This window comes from Saccoglossus kowalevskii, chromosome 13 (genome assembly GCF_978046115.1).
Source record: "Saccoglossus kowalevskii chromosome 13, keSacKowa6.1, whole genome shotgun sequence".
Classification (NCBI taxonomy): Eukaryota; Metazoa; Hemichordata; class Enteropneusta; family Harrimaniidae; genus Saccoglossus; species Saccoglossus kowalevskii.
In genome coordinates, this window is record NC_140653.1 from 14,867,438 (window position 1) to 14,892,510 (window position 25,073).

The following is a 25,073-nucleotide window of genomic DNA, read 5'->3' on the forward strand; positions in this document are numbered from 1 at the left end:
ATATTTTGATATTTTTTATTGACATATAAATTTAATTAATTTCCATACCGATGTGATATACGCTGTTGTGTACGTATTCAAACTTCAATATCTTGCATGATAAAATAATTAAGTGTAGTTGTCGTGAAACCCCATATGGCGACAGATTCAAAACATGCATGGATTTACATAACACAGATTTTATACGAGAATACAATTAAATAATAATAATAATAATAATAATTTTTAACAACCCTTGGAAGGGATGGAAAGGGGTTATAGAATACAGCACTCAGCTCAAAGCGCCCAGGGTCACATCGACTTCCATTATACTACGCCGTACAGTCTTCCTGAGTGGGTATATGAACTACGTCACGTGTTTGCTACAGTATGTCTGTAACTCCATTATGCCACTCCATGATAAAATTTAACTTACCGTCGACCGATACCCCCTCCCTACGTTATCACGTGACCACATCCCGGTCATACGTTTTATAATAATAATACTCTTTATTGACCTCGTATCCTCATTGGGATTTTGATAACATGACAATAAAGAAAAAATATATAGAACAAAAAAAACAAAAACAAAAAGCGACAGAACAAAAAAGAAAGTTCTAATGAATGAGAATTGAATATTTTTTGTTTGCTGGCTGTATGAAATTGATATTGTTCCTCTTTTGTTTGAAATAGTTATCAATAAAATTAAAGATTTCTCTGATTAGCTTATTATTTGTGTTTGTCAGTAAGGTAATCAGTTTATCATGGTATATCTGATCTTCTTGCATGCTTAGCTTATACATAAATCTTACCTTTCGTATTCATATTGTTTGCATCTGATAAGAAAATGCTCTTCAAGTTTGTATCCTGATTCATTTCTATTACACATAGGACATGTTCTATTCTTAGTGTCATTGTTTCGGTGTCTCTCTACTTCTATCTGAAGCACATGCACACTTATCCCCAGTTTTGTCACATATCCCCTATGAGCAGGGTTATTTTTATTTCTAGATACAGTTCCAAGGCTTGTTGTAACCCCTCTATACGTTATTTATTTGTTGCCCCCCCCCCTTTATTGTCACCATTCACTGCAATGTATCTTTACAATATTGATTGAACAAGATTTTAAGTGTTTCTACAACTGGTAATTTATTTTGTTTCAGTCTCACACATGCAATAAATTAATTTTGGTTATAAGAGATTGTTTCATACCAGTGACCCATGTTTACCTGAAGCAATTGCACTAATGGTTGCCCGTATTGTTCTAATATCTGAGTGTAAAGTACATGGGTGTCGGTGCAATGAAGCTGATTTCATTTCGGTTTTCGTGGGCTTTTCTGGGTATGAATATATCAGTTGATCATTTTGATTGAGTTAGTATGATAGGTTTATCACACCCCCACCCCGCGATCTATAGACTGGAGACACGCCCAATGTAATTAAACCTGAGATTAACCCTATCGAAGTATTTTACATGTTTCTATTAATCTTATAGGTTCATATTGTGAATATAAAATGATAAATCTGCAATAGTTTTATGTATAGAACCGGATGAAAAAAATACGACTCGCATACCTCGTCATTGTCGAGGTTCTTGAACTATTTGCAGTTGCGCAACCTTCGCGGATTTTTTACTCCTGGCGCGTTCCTCGTCACTTCCGGATTTCACAATAGCTTGCAATGATGCAAAGGTTGAATTTTGTTTACGTTTTCCCAAGTTATTTTTGACACTGTGTGTAACTTTATTGGTACTTGTAACATTTCGCAATTGGGCTTCGATATACATATAAGGGGGACACTCAGTAACCATCACCGATATTGTTCGTTTCGTCAACGACATCACCGAACCTTTAGGCATTCACGTTTCGCGGTTCAAGGGTCACACAACTATTATTGTTCTGCTGCAGAAAATGCACGACGAATCGACAGAACGTAGTAGCGCAGCTCCGTCGGCAAGCGGAACAGAGAAAGGGGCGTGCAAGTTCTTCACAGCAGGAAAACGTTGCCGGTATGGGGAAAGGTGCCGTTGGCGTCATGCAGATTCCAAAACCGCCGTTGTTGAGGTCTCCCAGGTCAGTGTGTCCATTCCGCCAACAACGTCGAATGACGAGAAAAATGGAATCATAGAAGACATCTCGATTGGCAACCCATCAGTAGCCAAGAGCACTAAAAATAAGCTGCGTGTTACACAGCGATCAAGTAACCAGGATGAAAAAGTTTGTACTTTCTTCCAAAAACATCACCATTGTCGATTTGGTTTTAGATGTAGATTTGTGCACGTGGTTCCTATCAATGAAGCTATTGGTCCTGCGAGGTCCAACAACAATCACTCCAAATTGGAAAAAAAGACACCCTGTAAATTCTTTAAATCTTCTGCCAGCTGCAGAGCTGGTGAAAATTGTCCATACTTTCATGATTCTCCCGAAGAACACAGTAAACTGTTACAAGAAGATGTACCTCAGATTGAAAAAAACATCAAGACTGTATCAAAAACACTAAACCATGATCAAAAAAGTCAGGGAAAGCCAAAAAAACTATGTAGGTACTTTGCACGAGGGAACTGCTCGATGGGACCACAATGCAAATTTCGCCATCCACAAAATCTAATAGAAGATGATCCAATATCAAGCATAGATGGAGTGGTGCCAGCACCTGCCAAGCTACATAGACCAAAAGTGGTTCGCCCCACAGTGAATTTGAAATTGAGCCAATTACCAGAAGCAGAATTACAGAAACTTAGAACGACAGAAATTGAACAGTTGAAAAAAAGATTCCGGAATGAAAAATTCGATGTCGTAGAAGATGAAAATATGACTATTTATAAGGTTGTATTTTCACCTACTGATCCTGATTGGGTAAGAATATTAAATTATTAATAAAAATTTAGTGTGTTCAAACACGCAGAGACTTCTTTTCTCTAAACAATCTGAAAAAGATTCAAGCTAATTTTGTCCAAAAAAAAATCATTATCTGACATTTTTCCAAACGTGTATAAAATTATGACTGCAAAGAATCATGGGAGATTATCGTATTGATCAACACGTAGTGGAGATTTATGTGGTCCTGTACTGCCTGAGTTCATACTTTGTGGTATCCTTGTGATATTATTATTATTTTACATTTTTCTTATTTGTACTTATAATCTATTGAGAAACAAAGTTTGAAATGCCACCACCAAACATTTATGAGATTGTTCTGTGTGATTGTTTTCATTTAGTGATGGGATTAGTTTTAGAAAATTGGGGCAAAAATAGCAAAATTTTTGAGTCAAAATTGAAAATTTATTAAAATTATGGCTGTCTGCTCCAAAATTAAGGTTTATTTTCGGAAATATTGAAGAATTTAAGAAAAAATACAGAAAGAATTGGGCAAGAAAGTCTGGTGGAGAAACAGTTAAAATGGTCTTTGTATGGAGATATTTGTCCAGATAATAATGAGATGGTATTGTTGAAACAAAACACATTTATTTGAGTTGATCAAAAATCAAATAAGTTTAACTTGAGGAAATTAAAAATTATTTTTAAACAGAATGCTAATTATTATTTTGGTCTCTAAACAAAGGCAGATCTGCAAAAATATTGCTGAGAGTCGGGTGGTCTTTATTTACACACCGGTTGGACTGCCTAAAAGTGGTCACTATAGGCAGGTGGTCTTTATACACAGGTTGCTCATACAATGTACATTATGCATTAGGACTGCCTAAAAGTGGTCACTATAGGCAGGTGGTCTTTATACACAGGTTGCTCATACATTATGCATTAGGACTGCCTAAAAGTGGTCACTATAGGCAGGTGGTCTTTATACACAGGTTGCTCATACATTATGCATTAGGACTGCCTAAAAGTGGTCACTATAGGCAGGTGGCGACAGGGGCTTGACTGTAATATAATATTTATCTATACATTAATACATGATGTATTTGATAGTACAGTGAGGAATATAATGAAGTATTGAAAAACTCAATAAAAGTTAAATCAGTAACTTATCAAATCTTTGTTTTTCAGCCTTTTGATGTGAGGGATTTTGACATCAGTGCCTCTTTTCCTGCTACTTATCCTAAAGAACAACTCTCTGCTAAGTTTAAAATGGAATACTTACCAGATATTGTGCTCAGGTAGGTCAAACTGACTTTTTTTATTTTCGTTCATTTATACTAATAAATAGCAATGAAACGATAGCTATGATTTTGAACATTGTTTTGTTTAAATATAATCACATAAAGATGCATGGGCAAAGTGACCCTACGTAAGACTGAAGTCACAGAAAATGTGATGCGAAAATTATAGCTCGAGTGATTGCTATTTCGTTGAAACCGTAGAAAAAACACACTCACGACACACACTCATATAGGAAATGTCACATAAAATAATCAGTGAGTAGCTGTCGGAGAGAGGCTTAGTCCCTCAAGATGGCAACATTTCGCCAAGAGCATGTGGTAAGTTGTCATCTTGTGCCACAAACCTTGAGGTTTCTGTATATGAAGTTGTTTTGTGCTGCATGCTAAACATATGGTAATCAGATTTCTAATTGTTTTTTCTTGTACTTGTAACACAGTTTTCTCTGCAAACGATGGTGTAACATTTGGCACATTGATTTGAAGGGCGGTAGTCGTCGCACTGTGTCCTGTTCGATATGGGACTCATAGCGACATGCATGTTTACAAGAATTTCAAATACGCGCTGCGCTGTGACCACTGCCCTTTAACCATCTGCAGTTAAATTTTGTGGAAGGTGGCTTTGATATTCACGAAAATTTCCTCTGTCAGTAACATTGCTAGTAGCATCACATATGTTATTAAATGGTTTGTGAAAGGCCTTAATTTGTCCCTGTTCGAACAAAGTTCCAAAGGGATTTATAATTCGGTGCATGTGACAAGCATTTTTTTTTTTATACAAAATTAATACAAATACATGTATTTCTGAGGTTTATGACCACTTGGTAAGCTCAGACAAATTTTTCTGCGATCAAGAAACTTATGTAGTAATCTCACTGTGTTCATATATATTACTTTGTATATTTGTTATATGGAGGGAATAGAAAATCATCAGTATCCCAAGTTACTATGGAGTTAACTCACTTTCTGTGATCGGTGTGGGCAGGTAAAATCACAGCCTCATCTAGAATTTGTCAACCCTTGTTAGTTTCCTCCCCTGAGCCCTTCCAGTGTAGTATGTCTGGATTTATTGCAAAGAAATGAATTAATTAACACCACTTGTGGGGAAATTTTGTTAGGAAGGTGGAGGGAATGACTAGCTATGAAAATCTATGTGATTCATTATTATTAATCTTTTTTCTCAGGTACGATTCATATTGAGTACGTCATACACTCGTGTATAATCTGGGCTTTCGTTGAGGATAAAATAGTCGCACCCATGGTGGCTTCTAATGCTACATTATTTTTCCTCACATATTACAAATATATTTTACTAATAGGGGACATGTTATACTTCGTGACAACATTTCTCAAATTTATGTAACAAATTGCTTGTCATAATTTTTCTGCCTACAGTACAGTTCTCGCGGAAGCTTTGGCTTTTGTGGCATCATTGTTGCATACGCATGGCTTCATTGTCGCCTCGGCGAATTGGGGGCATTTCGCCCAATTACCACTTCGCCCGAACGATTTCGCCCGATTACCTGTTCGCTCGATTACCATTTCGCCCGATTGCCATTTCGCCCGATTACCAGTTCGCCTGATTCCTCGTATGTTTGGTATTTACGTGTAGTCAAAACAAGATAACGTAGAAGTCGAAATTTGTTTTTATAAGGTGACGAACGTGAAGTTTACAACGGGGTTGTAACGTAATTTTATGCCGTTGCGTTGCGTTTTATGCCATTTGTGTATCGGGAGGAAACAATGAGTTGAGGAACAGTCACACCTTTTTGTTTGATGGTGGTAGTTCCTTTAGTTAAATGCACCATGACCTTTTAAAAACACATTTTTTTTTGTATAAGAATGTAAACCTCTGTTTTTAATGTAATTCCAATCTGATAAAACTTTATTTTTCCTTTAATATTAGCATTTTTTAGTAACTTGACAACAGTAAAACACAGAGCTACAACAATTCAACAAATTGAGTTGAGGAAAAACTTTTGAAATATTTTACTAGTATTGTGTTTGTTTTCCCCAGTTTCACTACCAATATTGCATGAACTTTTTGTTTCCTGGATGGGGGGAGCAATGAAAGTAAAGATATAATCACAGTCCCTCTATAAACAGCACTATTCGTAAACAACTGTCATATAAAACTCCGAAAAAAATAGTTGGTAATGAAAAAAGTAAAGATGTTTTCTTCCACTCACACGATAACATTCACTGAGATTATGGTAAGTAAAAAGCTGGTGTTTGGAACTTGGAACACTACGTTTACCTAAAGCCAACCTCAGCGTTTATCAACTTGACTAATAAAACTCGCGAATCACCGTATTATTCAGATAAAATAACTTGGGTTTTCATTCGTACAGTCGATGGCCTCGTCGTCATAATTCAAAGTACCAAATGTTGCATATCATTGAATATTCATTTGGTAATTCCCAGTTACATTTAACATTAACCAAGTTCTCAACACCGGAGGGCGTACAAAGGTCCGTCAATGGTCAATCTTTGCATAAAATGTGCGGATTGAAATTATTCTGCCAACGACACCACTGTGAAAGTACTTTATTCAAACACCGATGGTGAAACAAGTGAAAAATCTGTGTATGACGACCGATGCGTACCTGTCCCATTGCCTGTCGGTCACCCCTCTATTGTGAATGAGGATGACTACCCGCAATGGCGGACATATCAGTTGCAGTGTTTGCATCGGCAAGAAAACCCTGACTAAAATGCGATCATATGGTAGATTTTATGCATTTTACCAGATGTACATTTCGAGTCAAAACCCCCAGTAGGCCTACTGTGTAACATCGGTAAATCGGGCGAAAAGGAAAACGGGCGAACCGGTAATTGGGTGAATCGGTAGTTCGGGTGAAGTGGATTTCGAGCGAAGTGACTACCCCGTTTGGAGAAACCAACGGGGATCGATATTCCAAACAAATTATTGGGACACGGTCGGTAGACATTTCAAACAAATGAAATTATTAACGAAAGACGAAATTTTTCCAGATATTTACGATATTTACTGTCACAACAAATATATTCAAAATTGACAAATACACAAAGAGATATTAGGTTTTATTTTAGCCTTAGAAATATTTTCTTTCACTCAGTCCATGCGTGGGACTTCTATTTAGCTTCATGGTCCTTCGGCTTGTGTTCTCCTTGGGGGAAATAACAATAATTATACAAATCGTAAACTCAACAGTCAGGAAAAGAAACCCGGACAACCATGTCGTACTTCTGTTGAAATACATTTTGTAGCAGTGCGTCATGTCAGAATATTGTTTAAAATAAAATAGTCAATCCCAGCCAAATCTAGGTCAAAGGGTCAGATTGCGTGCATATAATTATAGATAGTTAAAACAAAAAGTATTTGAACTTTTGACGGTTGTTTAACATCTATGCACGGTTACTAAACTAGTAACCGTGATCTATGAAAACCAGAAAATTGTTAGTAGTCCGAATTTTTGCACAGTCGAAAATAAAGCGGAAATTCAACAAGCGGTCGAAAAAGCGAGCGATTGAAAAGCGGAAGCGGGCGAGAGGTTGGGCGAAATGAGTTCTGTACTTCTTTGTTTGATGAAGCGACGCTGATGCCACATTGTCGCTATAATGAGGCCACAATGAAGCGAGGCGATAACCGCATAACTTTTTAATGTCGCGACATTGAAGCGATGCTGAAGCCATAACAATGCCATAATGATGCCATGCTGAAGCGAAGGTGAAGCTGAAGTGAAGCCAAAGCTTCCGCGAGAACTGTACTGTATTTTCTGTTGCTTTTTGCAAATTCAAGTGGATTTCTCAATTAACTCTGTTGTTAAGCAGGGCAATTCATATTACTAGTTGCCTGTTGGTATCAACGTTATTGACTTCTTAACAAGAAAGTACCTTGGTAGGTTCTCTTTATTTAAGTTGGTAATTTTGTATAATAACTTCAATTCATTAATTCTTCTTTAGCCCAATTGTTTTGGTATTTTGTATCTAGCTATCTTGGAAGTCTCTCAGATTTGTTTCGAAATGTGTTCACTGGTTTTCCAGCTTCCTTAGATTCTGATGTGTTATTGAATGTTTGCACGGCGAAATTACCCTCCCCCCCCCCGACGCAGCGAATTTGAAACATTTTTACAACAGAGCATGCAAGTTTCTAAGGTAACGACAGAACTAAAAACTTGTCTACTAAAGGAAATTGAATAGTGGATGTTCGTTATTTTGTGCAAAGTGGCATTTTGCTTACCATCTACCATAAAAAAAAATATACAGCCCTTATTCAGTGTCCCCAGGGTGAACTTATCTGATTATAGATTAACGCTTTTTTAATGTAACTGATATCGTTCCAGCATAGAGTATTATAGAGGAAATGGCAGCAAATTTCCTGCATTCAGCGAAGACCCTCTGGCCTTTGTAACATGCAGTCCGCCGTATATGAAAGGATTCTGTGTTTGTCTTTTCTGAGTTTTGCACTTCTGTCACATATTCACTAGTTTGTCTGATCCACTTTGTAATTAGATAATGGCTGAATTACTACTGTTAACGACTAAAAAAATTTGGGGAAAAAAAACTAAATTTTTTAGCAGCCAACATTTCGTTTGGGATCATTAAGAAAGCAGGTCATGTGACTGTGACAAAATTAATCTATAAGAATAAGTCTTTTCCATAAAACTTCAAAGTAAAGTAAAAGTACAGAGTTTCTTGCAGGCTGCTCAAACTGTAGTTTCAGACCAAAAGCATCGCAGCATCTCATCCAAAACAAACAGCAAGCAACCTCTTCTTGTTTCAAGCCCCCCTACATGTAATACAATTTTTGTAGTCCAAAAATTCATGAAAATGATGATTTTGGTCATGCATTTACAATTGGTTTCTATGGTAAAAAGGTCTGGCAATTTTATTTGGTTAAATACGGTAAAAAAAATCATATGTTGTGATTAAATTGGTATGCTTTTCAATAATTATTAGGAAATTCTAATGAAAACTATTTATTTTTTTGGGAAATAATTTTTTTACATGAAATCCTAAGGCGAATATTCAAATTTTTTTGTATACAAAAATATATTTCTTGCTGGGAAAAAATATTGGAAACTTGATAACTTATGTCCTAATCAATAATTGTGTTATTTTAAAACAACAAATTTTTTCACCCCTATTTATTATTAAATACTGCACAAATGACCTGAACTTAATTAACTATGTATTAGAAAGCAAATATTTGGTACTATAGTCTGGTACAAAATGTACATGTACATCCCTTGTTTTCTAAACCAATATTCTTGCAGTAGTAGTTAATATCCTATAGAGGTGGTTTTCTTACATTGCTTGGTACCTGAGAGTATTTCTTGTATTTTTTTCCCCCATAGGATAAATAGTGAGTGAAGTAAACCAAAACGTACAATTCCTAATCAAAGTTTTCATCTGAATTGGAAAATTAAAAATTGATAGCACTAGATGATTTGATTATTTGTGGGGACATTTCCAGAACCCCCCGTGGGCCGACTGATAATTAACGATAAAATATATATGTCGTTATCAGTGAAAAATTGGTGTCAACTTGGGTATAATCACTTTCGTGATACGATTCATATTACATTTATTTGTTATCAGTGATTGTTTGAAAAATTTGTTTTCACAATTATGTAATATTTAGTTGAGGGAATGTATGTGAAATCATTTTTGTTATAATTATAAAAAAAAAATCGGTATGTATCCTATGCCAAACACTTGTAATTTTGTAAATAGTCTATTGATTCTCAGAATAATGGAAACAAGTATATTATAACTAAAGTGGGTTTTACTGATTTTGGATTTCCCATTGAAAACTGGTTATACTGTATATTGTTTGTAAACCAAATAGGAGATTGTATATAAGCTATGTACATGTATTTAAAAAAAAATCGCTATTTTTCTTGAATATAAATTTGTCTGTCTGCAATTACAAGTATGTGTTTGTAACCATGACTACAGTATTCTCCCAGCATCCTCTGCATGTCCTAACTGTTGCATCATATTTGGGCATATTATAAAAATACGACTTCCTAGTCTATCAATATGTCTCTGTCATTTATGTGAGCATACTTGCGCTACTAATAGAATGAATATGGTTTTTGTTATTTTGATTTTAAAAGGTCCACGTTTGAATTTGCTTTCACAAATAGTGATGAAAATTGTCTAACCATATGGTGTTCTTGTGTTATTCCATAATTATTATTTTTTTTTAAATATCTCCCTTCCTTTTCTACAGCATAGATAGATTACGTGATTTCTTTTATGTAATGTACGTGTTGATCTGCTTCAATGTCTGAATCATTTCATTGAAGCTTCACTTGTTTATAAGCCATTCTTTCTTTTCGGCTTTGGCGACCATGCAGCAGACTTACTGAAGTCACCGAGGCTTGAAATTGAGAAGCGCTGTGTATGATTTCCCCAATTCCTAAATGTCAGACGCTTATTTTCTTGAGTCTTCATAGCTGTAAGCGACGTGTATTATAACAAATACCAATTGAAAGCATATGAAATTATTTAAAGGCCATACATCGCTAGTTGTTTAACAAAGCGTTTCTTCTTGTGATTGCTGTACTTGTTACGTACCAGCTTGGTATAAAAAAAAAATGTGTTGCCGGCGATTGCTCATGCATTTAATGGAATATGACACGATTGGGTATTTGGCGGTGACAAAATGAAATTGGGATAGTCTGTCAAGGTGCCTGATGTTTAAATGGAGTGCTGTAGTATGTGACGTACACTAGTGTATATGTGTCATCAGGACACGTAAAAAACATGACGAATTATATCTATTTATTTTTTTAGCAGAAAACAAACTGCTTGAAGTGAAATTTGATTTGTAGCTTTATTTGAGGGGGGGTATAGATGGGAATTTGTTGATGTTCTGTGGAGCTGACCAAATTTACGCAAATGAGCTAACTTCAACAATCAAACTATTCAAGCTGTTCTCTGATTGGTCTGTCTGTTAGGTATTAGTGTTGGGTAGCCAATCAGGAACAATCTTGTAAGAAGCCTCGCTTTGATTTACTTTTTACTCTTTTTTAAATTTGCCAATTACATTTTTTTTCTTCATGTAATATGAGCAAAAACGACCTTTGACATGCGATACAAACTATGTGATGATGTTCAGAGCCTATGCATATGGTGCAATAATTGACGATTAAATACAATCTTTCAGCAAAAATACGCAGTTCTAGGAAAATATTGTACTATACTAGTTTCAGTTTTGTACCGAATATATTGATTATGTATTGGAAGTCACGGCTGCTATTAAAATGGTACAATGTAACAGAGGGGATGCGGCTTCTATTAGAGCATCTACACATATGAGAAATGATGAATTTTTGGTTCTCAATTATTCAAAAAGAATGGGTGTGACTTCTATTAGAGATGTGACCTTCAATACAGATTTTACAATAACTTTGAAATTTTATGAAATGTTCGTTAAAAAAGACAAACATATTTTTCTGGTACCCGTATGTACTTAGTAAGATATATCTCAGAGGAATAACAGCCTAAGATATGTAAATAACTTGTGAAAACAGACTCACGAATGAGTGCTTAAAACACCCCTCCCCCCCACCAGACTCCCAACCTTTTTCTGCAACGGACACATTCAGTAACCCACCAACCAGGAAACTCATCATCTATGCATATTGTAATAAAAACAACATTTGAAATGTATTATTGCAGACATATGAATACAGAGGTAGAAGACTGGATAATGCAAAGACACAATGATAACATAAAACAAGATAAAGTTGATCTGATGTTCAGGCCATTCTTAAGATGGCTAGATAGGAATCTGGAAAGTATGTTTACCAACGCAGCTCGAAAGGTTAGTCACATCGTAATTGTTCGCTTAAATTATCGTATCTTCATTCATCATTTTTGAATCAATCTTTAAATAAAAAATTGTCCTGGCATGGTAATGTACATGTATACTGTTAAATGCTTTATTTTAGCTCGAATTAATTCTTGCTGAAAAGACATTTTGGCAGTTTTGGAAGTGTATTCAGTTTGCTGATTTGTGGCAAGTTAAAAATATAGGAAAAAAGATATTTTGCTGGATTTTATTTTCACTGATACTTGTATCCTCTCAGTGAAAAAAGTGGGAACACATTCCAAGTGAAAATAAAGTATTGCACAGTATTTTAGGAACACATGACATGGATGTATATTGTGTCATTTAACATTGCAAGCCTCTCTCTCTATACAGCAAAAATGTGTATCTGTATCATTACATAGGCCAATATAACTGTCTAGAATTACTTTGATTCAATTCTTACTGGTTGACTCCCATGTGCGAAGCACAAAATGGGAGTCTTTGCAGTTAGTGTGTCTGTATGTGTGTGTGTATGTGTGTATGTGTGTCCGACTGTTTCACTGCTATCTCAAGAACCATACATCAATTTTTGATGAAACTTGGTGCATAGATGCTCTGGGCCAATGCGCAGATTTGATTAGGTTTTGGTAAAAATCCATGCTCATTAATTACCTAATTTGCATGATAATTAGCTAATTTTTAGCTGTTCTATGACTGTTCCACTGATATCTAAAGAACCACTCATTGGATTTTGATGAAACTTGGTACATAGATGCTCTGAACATATGCGCAGATTTGATTAGTTTTGGTAAAAATCCGTGCATATTAATTACCTAATTTGCATGATAATTAGCTATTTTTTAGTGGTTCCATGACTGTTCCACTGATATCTAAACAACCATTCATTGGATTTTGATGAAACTTGGTACATAGATGCTCTGAACTAATGCTAGGTTTTGATTAGTTTTTGGTAATAATCCGTGGATACTAATTACCTAATTTGCATAATGATTAGTCAATTTTCGTTTTTTCCACTGATATCTCAAGTTCTAATCATCACATTTCAATGAAACTTGGTACATAGATGTCATATGACACTGCACAGACCTGATAGTTTTTATGGTAATATCAGTACATATAATTACCTAATTTGCATAATTAATTAATTTTCAGCTTTTGATATAAGTAGTAAGCATTACATTTCAATGAAACTTGGTATACTTACATACTCAAGGACTATGCAGAGATTGATTGTTTCGGATAAATACTTGTGCATATTAATCACTTAATTTGCATAATTAGTTAATTTTCAGCTTTTCCACGGGTGAGTACTAATCATCGCATTTCAATGAAACTTGGTACATAGATCCTTTAGGACTGTGCAGAGACCTGATTAGTTTCAGGGTAAATAATTGTGCATATTAATTACCTAATTTTCATAATTAATTTTCAGCTTTTCTACTGATATCTAAAGTACTAATCACTCCATTTCAATGAATCTAGAATTATGCAGAGACCTAATTAGTTTTTGGTAAATATTTGTGCATATTAATCACCTAATTTGCATAATTAACCAATTTCCAACTTTCACACTGATATCTCAGGTACTAATCATCACATATCAATGAATGTTTATACATGGATGCTGTAGGACAATAGACAGACCTGGATAATTGTGGGTTAAAATCTGTACATATTAATTACCCAATTTGCATAATTAACCAATTTTAAGCTTTCACACTGATATCTAAAGTACTAATTTCCATTTTAATGAAACTTAGTACAAAGATGCTCTTGGACAATGTACAAACCTAATTAGTTTGGGGTAAAACTCTGTTCATATTATTTCCCTAATTAGCATAATAATTCATAATTTTTTGGTTCTAATCACATTTCAATTAAACTTGGTACATAGAGTTTTTGTCACATTGCGCAGAGCTCATTAGTTTTACAATCAAATCTGTTCATGTTAATATTCTGATTTGCATAATTAGTTTTCAGCTAAGTAATTTAAAATTATATTTAATGTGTCTCCAATACTCTCAGCAAATGGGAGTTCTTTCTAAGATTGTTTCTTATCTGTTATGCTTACCCAACACCTTATTCTGCAAGCAACGCCCAATGCCTGACCACTGGTGTTTTTTAAACTTAAAATTCAGATTTTTCAACTAAATTTTGGGGAATTATTTCAGAGGATGTATTGATTATCTAGCCTATCACTGTACCACAGGGATAGCTCTCGTTAAAAATTAAGTTTATGTCTGTCTGTCTTTCCTTTGGTGCAGCAAATGAATGCGATATCTTATAAATCAGTGATCAGAATCCGATGAAACTCAGCAGTTATATTCTATAGGACATTTGCAAGATCTGATTAGATTTTGGTAAAAATCTGTTAACAATTTTTTGTTAAAGAAAAGCCTTTTCAGTAGCGAATTGATCTGATAAATTATATCTAGGCATAATTTGCTTAACTCCAAATACATGTATTCATTGATTCCTTCTTCCACTGATTTACTGATAAATCTTTTATCCACAATAGAAGCACTACTAGAATCTCTAGTTCAAACCAAGACATAACTATTTTCTTTTGGCTCACTCTATGGAGAGTGCAAAACACACCTCCTCTCTCCGGTTGGATGGTACATCATAAAAACATTTGTCAAAAGCACTACACTACACACAAAGGTGTTCCAATATTCCAGATAGAATCGCCATCCTGCAATACTGCCCCCTCATGCCGGTGTTGTTGCTACTCAGTTTTGTGTATGAGAAATCCTGCTTTTGCAGAATAAAGAGTTACGTTCTCACACTTCTAAAAACACCGATTGTTAACACTGTTTTTTGTTGTGCAAATATTAGATAATCTGTTGAATTGTCTGCTCGCGTTCTCACTTAGTAAAAACACTGGTGTCAATAAACGAATGGAAAGGTCAGTCGACAAAATGGCGTCCCCTCTGTTTTTCCCGTGTGTTACGTTCAGACCCTAGTACTCGACTCGTATAACAAATAAAACGCCCGAACGCAAGCAGTGTGCAAGATAGTACGGTAGTATATTTTCAATGCCCTATTCAAATGTCACATAACTTTGTGTGCTACACCACACCTCAAACAAAAATGCTAGCAGTAACATGCAACCAATATAAGACTTCCGTTTAACAACGGCAAAAAGAACAAACAGTCAAAATTAACAATACTTATCAAATCAAATCAAATCAAATCAAAGAGTTTGTTCTCTGCTGGCCTGTCACTCCATCGTCTTCGAACTTTTGTCACGACTCCGAGGTGGTGTCAATCTTCATTCGTTCATCTCCGTCGAAGCGTACCAAGTTTCAGCTCACACGTGGACTTCTTGAAGCTTCCTCCAACACGTCGCCAGAACAAACACACAAACCAGCCCGGACAGCTAACAATGTTCAAGAACAGACCCCATTTCCTTATAAACTGATAAACCAGTCAGTGATACTGGTAAAAATTATAGTGCTATCAGTTTACCGTCTATTTGGCGTCCTCTTGCTATCAGTTTACCGTCTAATTGCAGTCTTCTCTCGTCAACGTAAAACAAAAGGCTTTTATAGCCAAAGCAGACTCTTAGCTCAGTACAAATAAATATGCAAAATAGGGATAAATTGACAAAAGAACAAAGCGACCGAGGGAAATATGACGTTTCAATAAAATCCCAACTACAAATTACACAAATAATAAATACATAAAATAAACTCAAACATAACACCGTGTGTTTTCACGCTCGAGAAGAAGACAACAACGAACGATTTATTGAGATTTCGAAGAGCAAGAAATTGCCAAATTGTTAGGTCGAACAAAACCAAGAAATGATCAGTTTATGTTCATGCTATTCGCGTGTATAAATAACGCAACAATAGACCCAGCAACCCGAGCGATTTGGACTTGACAACGTGGAAATAACTGGTGGGAAGAAATAGCGTTATGAACTTGGGATAACAGAGATTGGCTAGAAAACATCTGACGCCATCTTGTGTAATGACAAGCATAAATAAGTCGGCGATAGAGGGCGTTTGGCCGTCGTATTGTGTTCACGCGGCACATTGCGTTGTGCAAGAGCCGGTGTGATAACGGCGTTTAGGATCTGGTCCACCCCTTTTACGACAGTATCAAAAACGCCACAACGGCATATTCTGTTCACACACACATTTTAACAACGTTCTCAAATAATAGGTATTGTGACAACAGCTTATTTTGTTATTAATGATGTGCAAGATATTAAAATGTACAAATATGTCATAAATAACCTTACCAGCCTGGATTTAAAGAATTTGTTAACATATTAAATATTAATATAAAATTATCTGTTTGGTTATACAGTACAAGATGGAAGTTGTTGCAAAGGCTGCAGGTTTTGAGTTTATCCCTAGTGATCATTTAGCCACAAGTGATGAAAAAGCAGTGATGCCAGAGGGGGAACCGACAGATAGGAAGGATGAAGGCTTGACAGTTCTACGGAAATCTGGTTTTAAGGCTGACAATGATATGGAAAGTCAAGAACTGATTAAAATGGAGGATTTACAAATAAAACAACGTGAAATAGACGAGGACGAGGATAAGGAGAGGAGTGATTCAAAACAACTCAACGAACATCGCGGAACAGAGATAAAGTTACGAGGACTTGAGTTAACTGAGAACACTGCTACCATGAATTGTACCAAACTCTCCATAAGTATTCAATGTGTAAAATGCAAGGGAAAGTGGGATATCACCACACCAGCTCATCGACTCAATTCGGTGTTATGTAACCGCTGTCAAACGCAGCAGTTGGTAACATTCAGGCCGAGTATAATGCATCAGTATTCATCTGTCATGGGTTATCTCGATCTGGAAGGTTGTATTCCATTTGATTTGATCTCCATTCTTTGCGATTTCAATGCCGGCTGCTTCAACTGCTCCAAGGAAATGGCATTCACGGTATGGGAAGCACAATAGTATTAATTAATATTGCTTCAGGGGCTGTTGTTTAATAAAAATGACACGTGTGGATTGTAAGTAGTTAAATTTACGGAGATGATAAACAATAGTTCTGTATTGCATGTTTTAAAATCCCAATAAGGAACTTTGAAAAACAGAAACAGAAATTAAGGGACATAAAATATTGTACACATGGTACCAAAGCATACATAAGTTGAATTGTCAACAAAGGGGGTTTGTGCTTCTTGATTCTGGATTTTGATTTGGGGAGGGGGGGGGTCACCATTTACAAATGACTTGCATTTCCCCATGTGTCAATTTTAATGATCGACAGCCACAAAACACAATAGTTTATATTTTGTAATTTTTCCAGCGAGTGAAAAATGACAAAATATTGATCATTTCACTGCAGGGATAAAAAAGAATGTGATTTCATGTGTGACAATTGTGACAATTAACACCATACATGCGCACTGTACAGTGTTACTCTTCACATTTCTTCAGTGCCATAGTACAGTACAGTGTTTCCATGGCAATCTTCTAGCAGAAGTGAGAGCAAAATAAAGATTTTTTGCATGTTGGTGTTTCATATATATACGTGTATCTTAATATTTGTTTTTAGGGTCTCCATTTTGGTCAGGCCAAAACTTTGTGGTGCAAACATTGTCATAAAAAGATGAAACTTGTAGCTGATGCGGTTAAATTTCTACAACTACAACAGTCTAAGGGTAAGCTGGTAATTTCACAGTTGAGGGCTGGACCATTAGAAACTCTGGGGTGGCAGAATTGAAAAAAAAAAATTTGCACAAAACAAAAACAAAAAATTACAGTGAAGTCATCATTGAAAGCAAAATAAGTACCAAACTAAGTGATAGAAAACAAATATATTTCATTTTCATAGTTTTTCTGCCACCCCTGAATTTCTAATGGTCCAACCCTTATGCCTGTTACAGTGTTGCTGGGTTGAGCTTTTTCATTGCTGAGTATTGAAGAAGAGATCATATTACCATGCACACACTGCCTTTATAGGATTTCCAATAAGTGACTGAATTTATAAAACTAACTTGTCTACAAACTGTAGTCATTTTCATGTCCCATGGCTTTGGTTACCTTAACGAATAGAGAGGTTTTGAGATAGCTCCATCAGTCGGTTTCCATGCGACAATGGGGGTTGATTTTTAGCTCGCACAATTTATCCACAGATTTCCCCGGTTCCCGGCACGATTGTTCGTGCGACAAAGCAACCCCCCTACATAGACGAAATTGGAACCTTTTTTCACAAGAGCACACAAGTTTCTAAAATAATGAGGAAACTTGTCTATGCTGTTGACTTTGTCAAGCAGAGCTGATTGTATCACTGATTGTCCGTCTTCGTTTGTGTCAACTTTTTCGACTTCTTCTTGAAAACTACAAGCCTGATTGCTTTGATACTTGGTGTATATGTACCTTGGGTAGACCTCACTTAGATTTGTTCATTTCAAGATCTCTTTAAATCTCTAATTATTGGTGAATTTTTTTTCATTTTTGGTAAAAAGTGATATTTTCGACTTCTTGTTAAAAACGCAAGTCCAATTGCATTGATATTATACATACATATAGGTACTACATGTGGATCTCTCAATTCGTAAATGAAATGTGTATTACAAAGCTATCTCAGCCAAGAGACTGTTTTAATTTTTTTTGAATATGATTTCTTCTTAAGACCCTATTGCCCGTTATACTTGGGTTGACCTCTATGATATGATATCTTCATGATATCTTCTCTAATTTTAATGAATATTTTTGTAATTTTTGATCAAAATGTTTTTTTTTTTACTTCTTCTTTAAAACTTTGATATTTGGTTTATATTTTGATTGGGTGGACCTCTAGTAGATTTTTAGAAAATAACTCTGTCATTTTTGGTTAAAACCAATATTCCAATTGCTTTGATACATGGTGTATGTGTACCATGGGCAGACCCCTATTATGATATCTTCAAAAATGTTATCTGACCTCGCCTTGATATGTTAGTGAGATTGGTTTATATGTACATGATTAATCCAAAATGTTGGTATCTGGTACTATTAAACTTATCCTTATTAATGATTAAGTATGAACACAGAGCTTGTAACATTTAAATAGAAATTTGTTTTGTCCACTGTAATGTTTACATAACTATATGCAAGCACTCATTATTGCTGGACTGTGCTCTGCTAAAACAGCAAAACTATTTTGATTGATTTTGTTTGTCAGATTTCTTGTTTTTTGTCCTGAAAAAATGGTCGTGTACAGTTTGACTAGCAATAATGTTTCTAATTGAAAGGCAGTGCAAGTTATGTAATCATGTTTTTTTTTATTTTCTATTTTCAATTTGACAGTATTCCACTTCCTAATCCATATTATTAAAGGATGGGTCAAAGCATGGCCATTTACACCTGTTTGGTAGTCAGATTTTTCAGAAGTTTTCCATAGTGGGAAGAATTTTGCCAGAAATTATCCCCCTACCCCAATACACACTAGTTTGACAAATTGCATTTCCTGTGCATTACCTGTACTTTAATTAATTGAAGACCCCTTGTAATTTATTGTTTCTTAGAAAATATGTTCACTGTAGAATACATTATTTTCGATTGGAATCGATTTTTGTGGAAGAATGATCCAGAGAAAATAAAATCCAGCAAATATACTGTTGTACCTATATTTATCATTCAACACATCAAAGTGAAAATAAATTCCATACAAAACACCCAAAATGTCTTTTCAGCGAAAATTAATTCCAGCGAAAATTTTTACAGTATCTGGTATATTAAATTTGTATTAATGTCATTATAATTCTCTGTTGTTTTCAGTATCGGGAAAAGCACACGTAATTGAAGTGAAGAAACCCAAGAAGGTGTCCAAAGATCCGGCCATTCAGGAAGGGAAACCACTGCCATTAAATGGTACCTGCAAGCACTATAAGAAAAGTTTCAGATGGTTAAGGTATCTGTTATTAAGGTTATCTGTTATTAGGATCTCATCGGGATTTAACTATAATTTAAAAAACACAGCTGTGGGGCTAAAACTCCATCAGTTTTTTACTTTTATTGAGAGTGTAGATTACAATATGACGTCAGAAAATAAGAGTCTTGTGTTATATATACATTTTTTACATTCGTTAATACTTGAAATGGATTTTATTTCTATCAGTTTGACTTGTAGATGCTCTCAAATGACAGAAATGTATTTTGAAGTGAAAATTAAATTGCATATAAATTTACAATGGCTGGCATATGTCTATCATGGCATTATACATGGGTTGAGAGTAACCAGGGATGTGTTAGAATTATGAAGCACATCTTTTGATAAAAGTGCTCTTAAATGAGAAATTGCATTTATTATTCCCAGTTAAAAGTCTGAAAACGTGAACTCGTAGAGTCACTCTTGTGAGTGTACACCACGTGTGCATCTGCACCTGTATCTCGGACATGACCGAATCGACCATTCAAACTTCATACATACATTTTGGGATAGATATGCAAATGCATTAGCTTTGTGAACAAATTCAAGAAGGCTGAATGACGGCCATTTTAGTGCTAAAAATCATGGCGTTGCTTACTATCTGGATTCTCTGCAGGTTTCCATGCTGTGGAAAGGCTTATCCTTGCGATGAATGTCATAATGCAGAAGAGACTGATCACGAAATGAAACTAGCAACAAGAATGATATGCGGACACTGCTGTAAGGAGCAGGTAATAATTGTTGGTAGTCATGTGACAAAGACGACATATCGTCAGAACAGCGATTTCTGTTTCATTATTACAATCTAATGCCTAAAGCATTAAACACTCTCATTTCTTGAAAGACAAATGTTTACGAGTCAGTGACTTCACAGAATTTGTTTCCATGAATGATATAAAATTCTTTAAATTGTGAAAATTTCTATTACCTTTCTAGTGACTTTTATGGAATTTTGAGCTAAAACGCTTGACAATGTGTAAAATGCAGGACAGTTTGAAACTTGCACGCCTTTCTTCTAATAAGTGGTATGACATTCACAAGTTAAAGTACATCTTCCTCCAAAGCTAATATCATTCGCTTTATGTTTTATCACTTTTGACTCCGGAACACTGCTCACATTCTTTAATCAGAAGTTGCATTTTTGATTTTATGCTTTACATTTATGTTTTATTTGATCTGCTGAATAAAGCTTATATTCCTTTAAAGTTAATGGTATGTCTGTGCAAATAGAATGCTGCAAGGGAACGTTATCTGATTTGTTATCAATACAGCTACATGCATACTCCCTGCCCGCGGTTCAGTCTGGGCTATGTCTCATACATGTTTACGCTCCACATATGCTGGATTGGGCACCAGCTGGCACGAGCTTAGGGCTGTAAACCTGATTGCACATACTTTTTAGTTACAATTAATTGTCTCTCTCTGTGTGCCCTCTAACAGCATTGATTTTGTAGGGATCTCAAATAAAAATCCCCAAAATTCAGTTTGTTCACTGCTGGGGAGAGAGGTCTTCAAGAAAAAAATAATAATGTATGTGACTATGTAAGTGACTTGAGGCACAATAGAAAATGTTGCGGCCCATGATTTGCTTTGTTTTTTCACTTATTTTGTTTTTGAAATGTGAATTTTTTTTAGATGATCACTGTATGAATGTACAATTTTGCTGTTGTGCCAATGACAGCAAATCAGTGGTGCATCATATAGCATTACTAGCTGCATCACAGCAAATCAGTGGTGCATCGTATAGCATTACTAGCTGCATCACAGCAAATCTGTGGTGCATCGTATAGCATTACTAGCTGCATCACAGCAAATCAGTGGTGCATCATATAGCATTACTAGCTGCATCACAGCAAATCTGTGGTGCATCGTATAGCATGATTAGCTGCATCACAGCAAATCTGTGGTGCATCGTATAGCATTACTAGCTGCATCACAGCAAATCAGTGGTGCATCGTATAGCATGACTAGCTGCATCACAGCAAATCTGTGGTGCATCGTATAGCATTACTAGCTGCATCACAGCAAATCTGTGGTGCATCGTATAGCATTACTAGCTGCATCACAGCAAATCTGTGGTGCATCGTATAGCATTACTAGCTGCATCACAGCAAATCTGTGGTGCATCGTATAGCATTACTAGCTGCATCACAGCAAATCTGTGGTGCATCGTATAGCATTACTAGCTGCATCACAGCAAATCTGTGGTGCATCGTATAGCATGACTAGCTGCATCATAGCAAATCAGTGGTGCATCGTATAGCATTATTAGCTGCATCACAGCAAATCAGTGGCGCATCATATTGGTTCAGAAGACACCCAGGTCCCCATTGTGGTGATGATAATATTATTGTAATTAAGTAATTGTTTCTGTTTATCTACAGCCGTATTCATCTGAGAAGCCCTGTATTAGTTGTTCCAATGCCATGACCAAGTCCCGATCGGTACACTGGGAAGGCGGTCAAGGGTGTAGAAACAAAGTTACCATGAGCAAGTAAGTTATATGTTCCAGAAACTGATTTTTGCACATTTCCCAATTCTGTGAACTTTTTGATGCAGTGATTATTTCTACTAGGATCCCATAAAATTTTTGGAGAAATTTTGTAATAAAATTCACCATCAAATAAACAAATTCAATGTAGCTATGAACGACAATACAAAAATATACCTAAAATTGTATTTGATTCACATAAAAGACATGGGGCAAATATTGTGTGTTGAAACAAAATGTGCAACAGGTTAAAAATAACCTGGCTAGAATTTTGCCTCGAAAATCAACCACATGTACATTTCAATCTAAGTAGAATATTTTTTGAATAATAATACCTGGAATAATATTTCAAAATCTCTAAAAAAATTTTAGCTTTATACTTTGTATAAAAACAAAGCTCACCTGAGATGACTGGCCCATACTGCACAAAATTGGTCCACGAGTTGAGTCAACGATGTTTCAATATTTTCATGAAACTGAGGTTAATTTCCTTACTCAATTCGTTGCTTTTGCTGATAAAGGCAGTTCAATGTCAACAGGAATGTCTGGGTAGAATGCTTCATTGGCCTTAGCATTTTGGTCCAAAATGGACGCTATGACTTCATCATCAGATGGCGATTCACAAAACAAAATGCGCAGACAAAATCCGAAAATGAAATCTCGGGCAAAGTTATCTCAGTCATTCAAAATCGTATTGGCCATAATTTCTCAAGTAGTTTCAACAAAATCAACAGTACTGACTTGGGATGTACAAATCACGCTTTTCTAAAGCATTTGGCAATTGCATGTCACAAGCCCATTTATAACAACAATAGTGCACCACCGGGTATTTGACGGTTCGCTTCAGGATTACACAGCTGCTTGAATGAATAAAAATGTTATAGGTGTTACAGACCATTGTTTCACAGAGAAAAGCCACATGTACTAAGTGGGTTTTTGTAATAAACAAGTTTGTTTTTAGCATTGTGAATTACCATACAGATAATGGCCTTTCAAATGGGATTTCTCAGCATTTGGCTATACAAAGCTGCACTTCCCTCCATCACCCATGTTATACTAGTATTAATAGTTGGAATTAATTTTCGCTGAAAAAACATTTTTGTATGGGATTTATTATCATTGATTTTTGCCATGTTGAATGTAAAATGTTGAAAAAATGGTATATTTCCTGGATTTTATTTTCACTGAATCATTCCTTCAGCGAAAATAGCGAAAATTAAATCCAAGCGAAAATAAAAGTATTTTACAGTATACATACAGTATATATTCTCTTAAGTTCACCACCGAGGGTGTGATCTCAATTCGCTTTGAGCATTCTGACAGCAAATCTTGGTTTCAGTCTTGAATCTCTATTGGGACCAAGATAGAATTGTTTTCGACATGTGCTGACTCGGTCCCAAGCATTTACACAGATGTTTCAGCGCATGTCTGCTCAACTGGATAACTGGAAAAACATGTCCCATTTCTGGTCGCATGCTGAGGTCAATAAATTAAATGCCGCTATTATCACCCAAGCATAGTCAGTCATTACTCATACCAACAAACTGGTGTTCAAAAAGATCAGTACTATCTTAGATCATGTACATGCGTTCCTGTAAATTACAGAAGTTTTTCTAAGCTCAAAAAATTGTATACGAACACTATCAAAAATATCACTTAGATACCATAACTACTCTATTAGTAGCACATGTGTTCATGTAAATTACAGAAGTTTTAATGTCAAAAAATTGTAAAGGAACACTATCAAAAATATCATATACCATATTTGCTCTTTTAGTACACACATGCATGCATGCACTTATGTAAATTACAGAGATTTTTTTAAGGTCAAAAAATTGTATTTCAATGATTCAGGATACAACAAATGCACTAGAGATGCCCTTTTAATAGAGTAAATATGGTTATTGTTCCATAACCCCTGACACAGCTTTAGATTTGACTTCAGACAGCAACTTTAGATAAAACAGCGGAAAATATAACTTTACATGTTTGTATCTGTACAGGAATGACAAGCAGAAATATACCAGTAGCAGTAAAACAACATCCCGCAAACAACAATCGAAGCAACACCCCAAGAAAAAGAGCAAGAGTTGAAGAAATGAAAAATTTTCTACGCTCCAGTTAAAGTATTGGCACTCAATGAAGGTGCTAGCAAAGTAACAAATAGAGTTTAACAATTTACACCACTTTTGTCATCTTTGAAATGTATGAACAAATTGCATATTTAGTTCAGAATTGACGCTGTACTGAGAGAAAGTTGCATGTACAGCTCTGGTCAGATACTGCTTTGTTTTGGTTTACTGAAGAACCATTGTTAATTTATTGATTGCATTTCACTCCACCCCCCCTCGAACTCATTAGTATCTGACATGAGATAAAACTAATAAGAAATATTAAATTTAAATGTAATTATTTATCCTGCTAAAAAAATGCTGTGTCATCAATTATGTAAAATCATACAGCCTCTTATCTTTAAATATGATACTCAACAACTATTAGAAGAAAATAAAGTCATCCAGAAAATGATTATTTTACTTTGTTGTACTCGTTTTATATGCATGTACAACAGAGAATATGACATGATAATATATATGGATAAGTAGAAATACTGTATTTGTTTTATTAAATTGTAGATTCATATTACGACATCATTATACACCTACTATAAACTGTTAAAACCTCGGGGAGGTAAATGAAGACGACAATATTCGTGAGAAAAATTCAATGAGCAATTTTGCTCACCAAATCAGATAAAGAATTTTTG

At 35.3% G+C, this 25,073-nt stretch overlaps 1 protein-coding gene across 1 annotated transcript; it reads left to right on the forward strand.

Annotated features, from left to right (window-relative positions):
- Positions 1-1,618: 1,618 nt before the first annotated feature.
- On the forward strand, positions 1,619-24,843 carry LOC100368927 (uncharacterized). The gene is made up of 9 exons (XM_002732527.4): positions 1,619-2,834; positions 3,984-4,093; positions 11,768-11,912; positions 16,242-16,838; positions 17,461-17,566; positions 19,668-19,800; positions 20,435-20,549; positions 22,203-22,312; positions 24,313-24,843. The coding sequence occupies exons 1-9, from the start codon at positions 1,890-1,892 to the stop codon at positions 24,401-24,403; spliced, it is 2,352 nt and encodes a 783-aa protein (XP_002732573.1). The 5' UTR covers positions 1,619-1,889; the 3' UTR covers positions 24,404-24,843.
- The last annotated feature ends 230 nt before the right edge of the window (positions 24,844-25,073 follow it).

What these genes read in the sequence shown, in the direction of transcription:
- LOC100368927 (XM_002732527.4), top strand. Translation starts at nt 1,890, where the DNA reads ATGCACGACGAATCGACAGAACGTAGTAGCGCAGCTCCGTCGGCAAGC. An exon ending in CCAAGGAAATGGCATTCACG is followed by an intron (nt 16,839 to 17,460) that starts GTATGGGAAGCA and finishes ATTTGTTTTTAG; the next exon opens with GGTCTCCATTTTGGTCAGGC. An exon ending in AACAAAGTTACCATGAGCAA is followed by an intron (nt 22,313 to 24,312) that starts GTAAGTTATATG and finishes GTATCTGTACAG; the next exon opens with GAATGACAAGCAGAAATATA.